Source organism: Bombyx mori, chromosome 27 (assembly GCF_030269925.1).
Source record: "Bombyx mori chromosome 27, ASM3026992v2".
In the NCBI taxonomy this organism is placed as follows: Eukaryota; Metazoa; Arthropoda; class Insecta; order Lepidoptera; family Bombycidae; genus Bombyx; species Bombyx mori.
The window spans coordinates 3,440,530-3,455,203 of record NC_085133.1 but is presented as its reverse complement, the minus strand read 5'-3'; the positions used below and the strand labels follow the sequence as shown (position 1 = coordinate 3,455,203).

The following is a 14,674-nucleotide window of genomic DNA, read 5'->3' as shown; positions in this document are numbered from 1 at the left end:
CTTTTTTATGGGGGGCTTCGACAGCGATACCAGAGAGCCTACAGACGGTCTGTGTGTTAAATATTTTCTTACCCTCGGGGGTAGGCTGGAGAGCGACTAGAACCATATTATATGGCTCCCTACCGCGACCGGTGTGCATACGGTGCACAGAATTCACTGGTAGGCCTTGTTCTAACAGGTCGGCTTTTACGAGCTCTACATCTAACTCTTTAGGGATTCCGCGTATTACAACGCGGAGTTCGCGCTCCTCCTGGAGCGTATACGTATGGAAACTTATACGCTCCTTACGGAGGTAAGAAGAGAGCCTAGTGTTCTAAGTGATAGGCTCCGGTTAATTTAACGGCTATTTAAAAAAAAATGTAATATTAAAAAATTAATAAATAACAATTTATTAAAAAAAAAAAAAAAAAAACATGCCCGCTGAGTTTCTTGCCAATTCTTCTCAGGACGGAGGCTAGTTCTTGTGAATTGGCGGTAGTTCTTTTGACGTTCAACAAGTATGTACTTTCATTTATGTTGAATAAAAAATTTTTTGATTTGATTTGATTTGATAAGCTCCAGCCCTACCATTGTCGATGTGTATGACATCGGTGACTACTGACCATTAGCAAAACTTATACATTTATCCGGATAACGAAGAAAAATCGATTGAAAAAACATTGGTAAATTCAATTTTAATATTTGTTGGTATCCATTAGAATCTAGTTATGAATATTTCGCTGTTTATTAACTCAACGTTTTGTTGACTTTTTTTTGGAACAGACGCTAGATTTCAAAAATGTTTTGACATGCAATTCTGTTTCTGACAATCACAAGCAATTACTGCAATTTTTTACTGGTTGTAGGACCTCTTGTGAGTCCGTACGGGTAGGTACCACCCTGTCTATTTCTGCAGTGAAGCAGTAATGCGTTTCGGTTTGAAGGGTGGGGCAGCCGTTGTAACTATACTTGACACCTTAGAACTTATATCTCAAGGTGGGTGGCGCATTTACGTTGTAGATGTCTATGGGATCCAGTAACCACTTAACACCAGGTGGACTGTGAGCTCGTCCACCCATCTAAGAAATAATTTTTTTTAACTTGTATTCGAAAGTGTATTTCGTTTTCTACCTGTTATCGTAATATATCTGGGTATTATTAGGGTATCGTTGTTGTTAGCTCCCCAGATTCAGAATGTCATCTAGGTATGATTTCCATTTCATATCAACGTTTGCGGGTATTCGGAAATAAAATTCATAAATAAGTTTTTTAATGTACACAATTTATTCATATCGTAGTTTTTCTTATACAAAGATAATAAATTGTAAAATCCTCCTTCACGGTCCGAACAATAAATTAAATACTTAGTTACATACTTCCCTTCAGTCCTATCACATGCCCTATAGGGCAATACTACGGAACATATACTGAAATACTCAACTAGCCTTCTTAGGATTCGACATTTAATGTTTTTGTATATACCCTATCATGTTTCGCAGTCACATCCTAACTCGATAGCCAACACACGTTTAACTATTTACAAAATCTAAAACCATTTTTCGTATCGAGTTCGTCTGATTCGGCGACACGTGTTAAGGATTGACTTGACAATGATAAATAATGAATGAAATCGCATCTTTCTTATTATAAATGTACAAAAATATTTCCTTTAGGTAGCTATTAGTATAAAGGTATGTATGTATTGACAAAGGCACTGGTATACTTATACTGAATATTAAATACAATCTGTTGACGTGATAATGGGTTTACATCTTAAATACATCGCGATTCCATCGACTCAGAGGATCTTTTTTTTTTGGTTTGGAACTTAACGGATTTCTCGGTTCGAGATATATACATATTTATATCCATAAATAACAAACTAAGTGGGACTTAATTAGATCTTACAAGCTATAACTTAGAAGAGAAATAGTCTTTAGCCATCGTTTTTCACTATCGAATCTTCGAATAGATGAAACAGATCTACTTCTATAACTTATATTACATATACATATCTCATCACTAAAAAATGCATTTTTAATTCTATCACTGAGTAGATACGTTTTATCTGCTCGAAAAGTGTGTAGTGTGAGGATCGGGCGTCATTGGAGGTACGCGCGTCCTTATTCTACGAGTATGACATACAACTACTAGGAAGGGTTACGATAGGCGAGACGGCTTAGCCGATTACAGCTGCACGATATCATACAATATAACATCTCTTTACAACGTGGTAACTTGGTCAGCCGAAGAGCGGCGAGGGCGGCGAGGCGGGTGAGGGCGGCGGCCGGCGCGCTCAGTGCTCGTGCGCGCGGGTTTTGTTCTGGTGCATCATGTTCTTGAGCGTCGCCACCTCTGTGGCCAGCCGTGCCAGCTCAGCCTTCAAATGCGCGTCCTCCTCCTCCGGATGCCTTTCCGGTTGCGGTCTGTATTCTGCTCCTAGTGAGATCCCGGAGTCGCGCTCGTCGCTAGAACCCTCGCCGTCCCAGGAGGGGGACGACCTGGGCCCCGGCTCCTGCTTTATGTGCTGGAGGGATAGCAGAGCGCTAGCGACGTCCTTGTCGCCGAGGTGAGATTTGTGGCGCAGTTTCAAAGGAAGGCAGTTGTTTTCTGGGGCGTACTGCTCGGCGGTCTCGTCTCCGGATCCAGATAAGGAAGATAGCTCATAAGGAGACGGGGCACGTCGAGATCTGGACAAGTTGAGAACTGAACCGGGTGGTTCGTAGTGGGCAGGGTGGGGGTAGTATGCTTCGGGTACGGGAATCCTTTCTTGGTATGGCTCTGGGGCGCGTTGTGGTGGGGGAGACGGGGGAGAAGCTGGTGGAGCCGGCGGGGGCGGAGGAGGAGCGGCCGGAAACAAGGCTGTGCCTGAAAGTTTACTCCTCTTTGTCACACATAGAACTTGATCACACGTTGGCAAGGTGGCTAAGACTTGGTCTATGCTTATCAAGCTTTCTCCACATATTCCGTATTTTTCTTTTATGGCGTCTAATTGTGCTTTGAGGACGTGGTTTTCCTTCGAGAGTTCGACGACGCGCTGTTCCAGGACCATGTCGTTGAAGCGGCGTTTTTCGCGAGACCGCTTGGCTGCCTCGTTGTTGCGCCTCCTGCGGTCCCAGTAGCCGTCGTCCTTTTTGCTGTCCGGTATGAACTCGCGTTGTTTGCGTTGCCCGAAGAAGTCTTTGCGTTTGAAGTCGAAGGCTCCGTAGTCGTGGCTGTCGCCGCTGCTGCCGTTGGAAGGCGGGGCTTGGTCCATCGGGAAATGCGGCGAGACGGAGAGACGAGCGCGCGGTGGTGGAGGAGCGCGGGTCTGCACTGGGGCGGGCCCTAGGGCTGCACCGGCCCCTGCGCTCAGCAGCTGTTGCTGGCTCAGGATGAACTCGGCAACCATGTTTCGGCGGACTGTGACTGGTCCGCACGAATCCTCACTGTGGTTCTGCAACAAAAAGAGAACTAAATTTAGCACATGAAATATGCAGCCTTGCAGTCTAAGTTCGTTTGCGAAACTGATTGCAGAAACCGTGTCGCAACCTCCCGCGGCGCAACTTTGCACGTGGAATCACCTTTGTGTAACTGCGTTGCCACATTTTAACCGCTTTTTACACCCTTCATGTTAGTCAAACTCATTAATGAATTCAGTTTCTTAACGTTCGTTATACAAATCGAGTTTCAAAGGTTGCGCTGGATTTGTACGGTCATAACAATACAGTTGATCCGTGGCGGATTAATTAATCAAGCATGCTGATTATCGAAAATATTTATTTTTACTATTGGCAATTAAAAAAACGAAGTAATTAATTTGTTAATAATTTAAACCAGGCCGATATTAATTTGTATTATTAAAAAAGAAAGGTATGACGAAAAACTAATCGAAACTGTTATGAATAATGTAATGAATCTAAGACCTTTGTATTGACTAAGATCGGAGATGAAAGGTTCGGACATATTGAATTTGGTTAACTAGTATGTACATATAGAAAACGAATCCTAAGTGTTCAGCTGATAATCGACAATTATGTGTACGTTCGAGACGGGATGTATAAAAAAGTTACACCAAAACGCATTGTTATCAAGTTTAATACCTATCCGAGAAAAACAATACAAGAATCATTTATAAACCGCCATTGTGATTACATTTCGAGCGACGCCATTAAATCTTGACATGTTCGTTTTTTTCTAAATTTCAAAACAATGTTATCAATACTGGCCGGTGTAAAAAAATAAGAAAGTCACGTTCCTTTCCACGCAGCCCGCGAAGGCAACGTGTGAGGCCTTTCCAAATTTTCAAATTATGCTTTTCAAGATGAAATTTGCATACGTTTCTATCCTAAGGATCTGTCAATAAACACGTGCCTAAGCTGTATTATACGAAATTACACATTCACGAAATACACGATACGAAGACATAATAAGAAAAACCTCATTAGACGGGCCTTAAAGAATAAACAGTTTAAATTTCGAGCGACTCGAGATAATTTTAAATTTACCGTTTTCCGATAGGTATTATTGTTAATAGAAATTCGAATTTTGAATAACTAGAAATTCTATCGTGTTTTAACGGTCTGTATCGTTAGGCTGTATGATTATTGATACGTTCCGTTCGAAGCGGCATCGGCGACACCATCGGTGTCAGTGGGTCGACCCAGATGCCCGAGCGCACCCGTTACGCGGATAACTGTTCAACAAATAATCGTACAGACATTTAATTGGAGTTCATTGTCGATAGAAATGTCAATGGAGGCGAGCAATGCGAATTCTAAATCCTGTACTCATTAGCTTCACGAAGACTTTTGTGATAAATAGAAATTATTCGATTATTTATACTGATTAGCTGAATTTCAAAATTCAAAACGTTAACCGTTACTTCTATATTGTGCAGTTAGATATAAATATTTAAATCCCTCATTTAAATTTTTATTGCGGGCTCAAACCTAAAACGCCCACATTTCATCATTGGTTGGTTAATGCAAATCACTATTAATTCCAAAGAAAAAAAAAACCACCGTGTAACGGAACGTTTTGTGAACACCCGCAATTTTTGACACTGGCCTTATTTGTATTCTCTGTGCCCGTTTGAAAATTATGGAATTCGTTTTTTTTTTTATTTCCTCGCGATGTCAAATCTGGTCGATTCTCTTAGTTATTCGATTGTGGATTAAAACAGAAAAATAATTGTCCGGTTTGTACGTAGCCGCGGTGACGGTCGACGGAGCACAGACAGTTAACCACCGGTTAAAACGTACTGTAACATTTTATATCTTCAACAGATAAAACTTATACGGACTACTGTAATAGAATAGGTACATATGCAGTCATCGACTTTTGATTACAGACTTTTATTTGTTGTTTAATTAAATACAACACACATGCTAAATACGCCCAGATTTTTTTTTATAGTGTTGCTCCATCATAATGTGTTGCCACACTAGAAACAATGTTGTATATAAAATTTTATGTTTACGATTGCCCTGAACAGCAGAAGGTCATGGTTTTTCGATGACGTCACGCGTCTGTATCAGTACAGGCCGATCGCTAATCATCTGCTTATGTACCGCTATCCGAAAACTGGCGGCGTACGGTACAAGAAACGGTTCATTCGTGCACTTAACTAGTAATACTGTTATGAAACAGCTATTAAAATTTCGTCACCGGTTTCTCGAAGAGTTTATTTTCGATTCGAGGCTGTGTGTGTGTGTGTCTCAATGCTGATCGATGCGATAATTAAAAAAAAAGTTCCATTAAGCATTTCGATGCTATAATCTGTGCATTTTGAGTAGGACTTAATTTTTTTTTGTTGGTAATAGTCGATTCTCTCGTAAGACATTAAAGAACAATTTCATGTAATCAAGTTATCGATGTTCGTGGCGGCTTGTCGGTCGTAACTGAGTCACCGTACAAAGTTCTTTGTATTTCACAAACACACTGATAACAGATTTATTTATATGGAGCATATTCGAAAGTTACGCAATACGAAAATAATTTAAGTTACAATGTGTTTTATCTTTCGTATTAACCCCGAGGTCGAGATTCGGTTGCGATGACAATCTAAACGAATATTTACATATTTTTATCACGTATGTACCCGTAACGGCGGTTACGTAAAACGGAACGTCATTTACATAATAATTTTTAATGGCACAAACAAATTCTGCTACCGGCCGTTATCGGAATTCCTCAAAATCTCATTAATCTAGTGGTTAAGTAAGTGTATTAGTTAATACCGAGAACTAAGACTTAAATTACACGTTTTAAAATTAATCTTTTGTTTATTGCCACTGAAGTTAGTAGCCGTAATAATTTGAGGGTATAAAAAAAAATTACAACAAGCAAGTTGTATTCGAAATAGAAATTTTGAATTTCGAACATTATTGATTTTAAATATGATTGGTTGTTCCAGGTTTGTGTATCTGGAGAATGCTCTAGTATCGTGTGAGGTTAGGGCGAGATTATCCTAGCGGCGTGCGGCGCACGTGCTAGATTCTCGCGGCGGCGGTCACGCGGCCACAGACACGTGTCCGCTCTTGAACCTCACGTTGGACGTTGCGCAACAAACCGAAGCACGTTCGGTCTTCTCAGCGCAGTTACATAAACTGCAACGTGATGCCGAAACGTGAAAACTTAATTAATATCCATCGGATTTAATGGTGATAATGGACTTGCCCTTGAGGATCGAACTACGGTCATTCCGTTTCGAACGCTCGCTCGTGGGAAATACCGAGTTCAAATGTTATCGAAAATGATGCACGAGACAATTCCAACGCCGAAGCGCTAACGACAAATAACACATTTAAAAATACACGGCTTCATTCTTTCAGGCAACTTGAGTCAGGTCAAGGAATCTATAAATATACATCTTACTCAAACACCGGATCCCTTTGCAAAAGTTTTTATTGTTCGCACACGAACCATTAATTCGATCTTTCGCCTATTTGAATTCAATAAAAGCAATATAGATTCTATGACCGTTAAATAAAATAACAACACTCTTGACCTCAGTTTAAATAATGAACGACGTCGGCCATCTTGGAAAAAGTAGAGAAAGTAGTACGTCGGTAACTTTCCACGCGCTTGACGTTTAATGCGCGGGAAAAGTAGGCTGGCCGGCGGCCATCTCTAATGTCATTTTTTTACCACAGCTTAACAAGAAAATGCGATAGAACTAATTAAATTAAATTAGAATAAGTTTTTGAATCGATCGTGCCAATGATCTAATAGACGTTTGTAGGTTGGCGCCTACGTGCTCATTGTCTGTAGACGACTATTATGTCGAGATTAGAAATGTTTTGAAAACTTTCTAAGCGTTCTTTCGTTTGTTTTGTCTCAAACTAGGCGGGCTCCTCGACCTCTAGTATATTTCGACGAAGGTTCGACTTGAGGCACAGATACCTAACCTGGAAGCGTTTCAAATCTTTTATTTTCCCGTAAAACCCGGTATACTTGACCGATATTTTTCGCGTTTGCATCGCGAGACCCAATTAAACGGGCGGGAATTTATTTCGGGGCGGCCTCTATCGGTCGACTCGCGATAATGGTTTGGTGTCAAGGTTCCGTTTCGTAACATCCACGGGCGTTTGCGCGACTCGTAGTAAACGTGCCAAGGCCCTTATACGTAATGTATTTCCGGAAATTGTTTTTTTTTTTTTTTTTTTCATGAATGATAATCCACGGAGCAGGCGTGCACGTCGTTACGGAACAAAGAGACCCGGTTACGTGACCTTCGTTTTATACCTGTAGCTAATTGTTGTTATTAAGAAACGTTTAGTCTGTTTCCGTGCTCTAGATTCGGAGAATTTTGCTTCGGTACCATATTACGTAACACGAAACGTGTTTTTCAAGGAATATCATAGGAGAGCGTGTTTCATTGTTTTTAATCGAATGACTCATCGGAAGCGTTACGGTATTTTCGATGTTAACGTCAGTTAAGAGATATTTAATATTTCGTACCGTACCTGAATTATTGCGACACAGTTCTAGTATATTATACGTGACAGCGCATCAATCAACACGTGGGACCTCAACGGCGGTCCAGTTTTGTGACAAACGCGCGCACGCACACACACGCACGCACACCGCGAAGTGGGTTACAGACGAACGAACGAGATAAAAAAAAATAGGTCAAGTTATCTTTGCCCGTCCTCGCGTCGATGGAATTATCGTTGTTATTGCGCGTAAAAAAAATTACGTAAGGATTTTTCGGTATCGTGAAACGTACGTCAGGAGAGCTGCCGCGAGAATGACCAAAAATCCAAACAGCCAGTAAGCTGTTTAATTACGTAACCGTTTGCCGAGTTAATATTTGTAAAGTTTTTTTTTTTTTTTAATCTGGGTGATGGTCTTTTTGGTATAACGGCGCTGTCAAAACGGCTTTTTGGGCAATTAGTGACGCTTAGTGTTGTGTACATGACCTCATTACTGTCGGGATGATTGTTCAGTGATTCAGTTGGCGCGGAAGTCGCTCGTTGGTACCGAGTGTGATTCGACTGGTTCTCACGTCGATTGACATTCTTGTGCTTCGATTTACTCATCGGTGTTATACGAGAGAAATTCCCGAAGGAACATCCGATATTGTTTTGGCACGAGTTCTATATTTCCTTGTTCTATCTTGCCACAGTACAGACTCGACAGTGACACGACGAAATTACTTGTTCAGGTTTTTTGACATTCGTCAGAGTCAGTTCACGGCGCGTGATAATAAAATGCACGTCCTGACCTCACCTGGTCTGGTAATGTCTTCCGGGGAACCTTGTTCTAAAGTTCCTGTATTACATCATACACAATGCATTCAGCGTTACTGCTGTTTATTTATTTGCTACGCCTCTTTGTGTATAAACGTAATCGATTTGAATGGAAAGTTTTGATAGCGGCCTTCGTTTTCTTTGTGTCCAGATAAAAATGGCGAATCGATACAGTATGAATGTAAATAACAACTATATGTTTCGGGCATATCGGTCGATAAGTGCTAAACGATTCCGTGTCGGTACATTGACCCGAGTGTCATGACTTTACACGTCCAATACTTGAGTTGCAAATTGGCTCGTACCGTAAGCTTTTTTTTCCTACCTAGCTGAGAGCCTTGAGAGGCTATTTCAGCGTAACCTTAACTAGTAGGTGAGCTCACGGGGCTTCGCAGAATCTACCACCGGATCGGAACGCGACCCACCGAGAAGATCCGGCGAGAAACTCAGTGAGCTGTGTCTGAGGGTTCCGTAAGCAATCAGCGGCCGAATTCAAAGCGCATTTGGTTTTAATCCGGCGTCTTTGGAACCTTGGTAAGGACAAAGGGACGAGGCGTTATAGATGACACACACACTAAACTCGATAAAGTTATACCGATAAGCGTGTTATTCATAGCGATTCCTGTTATTATCTGTTTTACGTTTCATGTTGCAGTTAGTTGCGCAACCACACCGTTACCCTACGGGGATTGCGTCACGCGATACAGACTGGCCTTTACATGGGGCGATCGATTCCACTGCACCAGTTAACCGGCCGGTCGGTGTGTGAGCAGCGGAAACATAATGCAACGGCAATTTTTTTGCAAACGACAAGCAACAATAAAGAAATTGTGTTAATCGAATTTCTGCAACGTTTGAATTTTAAATGGGATTAAGAATTGGTTCATTATTACTGGTTGAATCATTACTAATGGTAGGACCTCTTGTGAGTCTACGCGGGTAGGTACCACCACCCTGCCTATTTCTGCCGTGAAGCAGTAATGCGTTTCGGTTTGAAGGGTGGGGCAGCTGTTGTAGATGTCTTTGGGCTCCAGTAACTACTTAACACTAAGTGGGCTGTGAGCTCCTCCACCCAATTAAGCAATAAAAAAAATGATGTTCGAAATTCTGTGGACACGGAGGTAGTATTTAAAAAAAAAACAAAATACCGCGCAATTCTTCGATAATGGAATTGATGTGAATAAAGTCTAGTTTCCGTACATCCGAGGCGATCGCACGCCGGCCTGGAACCTTGAACCAGTTGTGTAAGCGACTCACAATGGCTTACGACAGAGCCGCGGTGCCAGGTTCTGCTTACGACACACTGTGCATCCAGCAGTCGCGAACCGAGAGCGCAATACCACAATTACGCGTAAACCATTTAGAAAACATAATTCAAACAACGACAAACATAAGCGATAACAATTTGAGAAATTAAAATTTGCCATCAACATTAATTTTTTTAAATATAATAACTGCGGTCCGTGAAAACCCGACTTTTGATCCAGTTTCGTTGTAAATATATATTCTTTTACGTCATTTATCATACGAAATTTTTACAGACATTTAAATTTAGCTCGGAGCAGATATAATATATTTTTTATCAATATACGACTGTCTGGCGAGACAGAACAACACGGTCGTGTTACGTTTTAGCACGTTACGATAAAATACACTTTATCTGATACAATAATAGCGTACAGAAATTATTAAGCAATCAATACGCACATAAGACTTAAATTAATTTGAGCCTCTTAGAAAAAAAGAACACATTTGTTTTTTTTATTTTATAATAACGGTTTTAAAAGAATAATCATACGTAAAAATTGTTGTTGAACAAATGATTAACATAGAAGTTTTGGCACGATATTGAAATACGTGAGTAAACAAATTCGAGCGCGCGAAGTCATTGGACTTTGGTGCAAAAACATTTCTTTGAACCGAAGCGCTTTGCTCTCTATCAGGAAATTCTTATTCAGAAAATGATTCATTTCGTATTCCGCTGAAATTCCTAGTTCGAAATTTGATTTTAAAATATTCATACGACGCATTTTTTTTTTTTGGGTATCCCGAACATTCTTTTGAGGAAAATTCTAATTTTTTAAACGATTTTAATTTTAAATTCGATTCCCCGTCGGAGAAACTTTCTGTTTCTGGCAAATTGTACGTTAAATGATTTATTTCCAATTAGGAACATCATTTATTTACAACAATTTTTTTCTGAAGTAAATTTTAAATAAACGTAAAAAATCTCTAAATAAATAGCAATTACACGAAAGATTTCAATAAAGTTCGTTAGTTTTCGTAAACTTTTTACAACTACCTACCTCCAACAATTGTACGCGTTTTTTTTTTAATTACAACATTTTGGGAAAAAATGAGAAATTTGCAAATTAACGAATTTAAATACTTACAAAAATATTTGCGGTGTTTGAGAACTCCTTTGCTGGAATTATCCAAATGGCGGTCGAATTGTCAAAAATCCACAAAAAAAAAAACAAAAATCACAACCGCTCAACGGTCAAGATCACAGTTTCAAAATTTAAAAATGTCAAATTTCACTCCCACTTTTCACGTCCAGAAAAAATATAAATGTAAATTCACTGTCACAATGTTGTTATGACGAAATATCCAATGCGAATGGCGTTGCGTTGTTCCAATTGCTTGGACACGTCTACACTTTGCGCTGTCTGGAGTGCGACTAAATTTTGTAGTGGGGTCCTCGGAGACCCGGCCTGCAGCACTCACACATTCACAGTCTTGCTATGTGTGCGTTTAACTGTGCTCGTGTGCGTTTATGTATTAGTGTGTGTATTTACGTAACTTGCCCTGTTGTGTGTAATCACTTTAGTTGGCGGCGTTATTGACTCAATGTAGTGTCCGATTTTTTTTAGCTAATTCGCGATTGAGTCATGTGTACGGTAAAGCTAAAGGTTTTTTTTTTTTCAGATTTCCTATGAACCAAGGAATCGATTGACACAGGTTTTCGGTACTGTTTAGTAATTTTGTAATGGCGTAATTTCTTAGATATTTTTCTTGGTTTACTTAAATTGGGTAATATTTTTTTTTCGTACGTACGTTCGCGTTCCGTAACATTGTTTGTTACATTTTCGCACTGAATATTCAGTTTTAGAAATTTGCGCGTTACCAAATTCTTTGTTTCGATCGACTTTTACGTTTGATGTTTTGACACCATTAATGTATTGGTTATGTATGTTATTAACGTGTGACGTTAATTTCCGAGTTGTTTATTAATTAAATTTATTAAGATTGTGGTTAATAAATAACAATTCTAAACACGTAATTTGATGTTTGAAATGAAATGTTTTTTTGTTTGTTTTTGGGACTGTAGATTCGATTTTTTTTTTATGTTTGAAAGTTGAAAGGTCTACGAACTCGGGTTAGTGCGTATTTTGTCTACGACGTAGAAGTTAACGCCCTTAGAATGAGTCATCTACAAAAAATACGATAGGGTGATCACCTTGCTTTGTTTAACGCTTGCCAGTCATTTTAACGACACGTACCTACCTACTCATCTTTTTTTTTTTAATCGTCAAATGCAAGGAACAATATTGTAACTCAGCTTTAGCTAAATGTGATTCGCAATGTTATTCCTTGCACGTGTCGTATCCAAGATAATACAGCAGACGCCTAAATTATTTTGCAACGGAAATATTATGTGTAATTTGATTTTTCCGTTTTCTTATACCTGCTGTAGACACTTCAAGCTAAATCTGTCTGATTCGTTGTACATTTAATATTTTTATTCATTTGTTTATTTAGGAAACGAAGAGTATATTTATATAACATATCAAAATAGTGTATTTAAGATAGGTAAACAAAAATCAAACAAGTTTTCACCAATAACACAACTAATGAGTAGATAGTGAATACGGAAAACTAAAATAATTTGAAATTCACAAAATGGTACTATGGTAAGGAAAATAAATAAATAAAAATACTCTTACCTACTTTTTTTCCGCAGGGCTCATATTTCCAAAGCGAATACCCCTAAGATTGGTTCCTTGTTTTTTTTGGTTAAGACATGGTAACCGAAAACCTAAGCTATTTAGCTATCTTAATAATATTATATGCTATGTATCTTCTAATATCTAATACTATAAAAGGAGCGCGCGGTTTTATTGAAACCTAAGTTATGTTATGACACGAATCAATTTGTTTCGCCCAGTGAAAACCACACCGATTTTATTTTTAACTCTTTATTCGCGGAGTAGGTAATGTTCCGTAAATATTCCGCGAATACAGAAACTGTGAATATATTATGGTAATTTACATATATAATTTACATTTTGAAGTCGTCGTGGCCTAAAGGATAAGACGTCCGGTGCATTCGTGTTGAGCGATGCACCGGTGTTTGAATCTCAGACGGGTACCAATTTTTCTAATGAAATACGTACTCAACAAATGTTCACGATTGACTTCCACGGTGAAGGAATAACATCGTGTAATAAAAATGAAACCCGCAAAATTATAATTTGCGTAATTACTGGTGGTAGGACCTCTTGTGAGTCCGCACGGGTAGGTACCACCGCCCCGCTTATTTCTGCCGTGAAGCAGTAATGCGTAAATTACTAAGATTTTAGAACTTATATCTCAAGGTGGGTGGCGCATTTACGTTGTGGATGTCTATGGGCTCCAGTAACCACTTAACACCAGGTGGGCTGTGAGCTCGTCCACCCAACGAAGCAATAAAAAAAAAATTATAGGTATTACTACGGTTAACCCTTTTTATATTAAATGTAAACTGGATTTTACTGCTGTTATATTATTAGTTTTATTACACATGTATTGATCGTAATATAAATGGAAGGCAGACTTTCTGAGAACGATCGTACTGAGTTTTGTTTTATTGTATCAATTTATTATTGCTTCGGATTTAAGTGTGCAATAATGGCGCACAATTAAACCCGACTGAAGCATTTGCTTACAATACAGATAAAATTTAAAAAAATCCATGGAACTTTTTAGATTTATTTGCTCTTAAAAAAAAAAAGACGGAAAATCGTTCTTGTATAAGAGTCGGGGACGTAATATGCAGACTACATTTAAAACAAAAACATAAAAACTTGTTTTCGTCCGTAGTTTTCCTCGAAATAAATGTAGCAAGAATTGTAAATAGCGTCACGTGCAAAAATCTAGGTACACGGCCCAAGGTCATGCTCGTTTAGTGTTTAAAGCAGTTAGCACGAAAAAAGATAGGGCTCAGGCGGAAAAGAATAGATAAAACCCGGAAAACGTTATGTATTCACATTCATGAATTGAAAGAATGATTTCAAAGGATGCGTTTTCTATTAAATAGTCCGATAATTTTTTTTAATAAAATCTCCTTTGGAACGCACTCCTTCGAAATTGGATATCAGTTTTATATCGTTACAGATCCACCGAAACCTTTTCTTCTAAATAAAAAGAAAAAAAAATTGCTTATGTCAAACTTCTTTTTTCCCGCGCTAGGTACCACCACCCTGCCTATTTCTACCGTCAAGCAGTAATACGTTTCGGTTTGAAGGGTGGAGCAGCCGTTGTAACTATACTGAGATTTTAGAACTTATATCTCAAGGTGGGTGGCGCATTTACGTTGTAGATGTCCATGGGTTCCAGTAACCATTTAACACCAGGTGGGCTGTGAGCTCGTCCACCCAACTAAGCAATAAAAAAAGGACCGATGGTAATTTTTTTTTTAATTTTCCTCTAATATCCTGAGCGGTATCAACAGGATTTCGGTTCGCTGTAAAAGAGCGTTTCTTTTTAGTTTTTTATCATTTTACTTATTGATATTTTTACGCTATATATATTATTCAAATGACATCATTGCTTTGATTATTGTTTTTGAATACGCATACACGTGTGTTATGAATAATAATATGATAAAAGCTTACACAAAACAAGAGTTGGGAAATTACGATTAATATTATGAACAAAATAAAAACATCACAGACACATTAAGATAAACGGTTTAAAAA

At 38.9% G+C, this 14,674-nt stretch overlaps 1 protein-coding gene across 1 annotated transcript; it reads right to left on the bottom strand.

Annotated features, from left to right (window-relative positions):
- Positions 1-1,240: 1,240 nt before the first annotated feature.
- Positions 1,241-14,126, bottom strand: LOC101738787 (nuclear factor interleukin-3-regulated protein). The gene is made up of 2 exons (XM_004923553.4): positions 11,108-14,126; positions 1,241-3,415 (listed from the first exon to the last, which is right to left on the bottom strand). Exon 2 carries the CDS (start codon positions 3,368-3,370, stop codon positions 2,276-2,278), a length of 1,095 nt encoding a protein of 364 aa, XP_004923610.1. The 5' UTR covers positions 3,371-3,415; positions 11,108-14,126; the 3' UTR covers positions 1,241-2,275.
- Between the last annotated feature and the right edge of the window lie 548 nt (positions 14,127-14,674).

Excerpts from the sequence above, each read along its gene's own strand:
- LOC101738787 (XM_004923553.4), bottom strand. The coding sequence starts at position 3,370 with ATGGTTGCCGAGTTCATCCTGAGCCAGCAACAGCTGCTGAGCGCAGGG.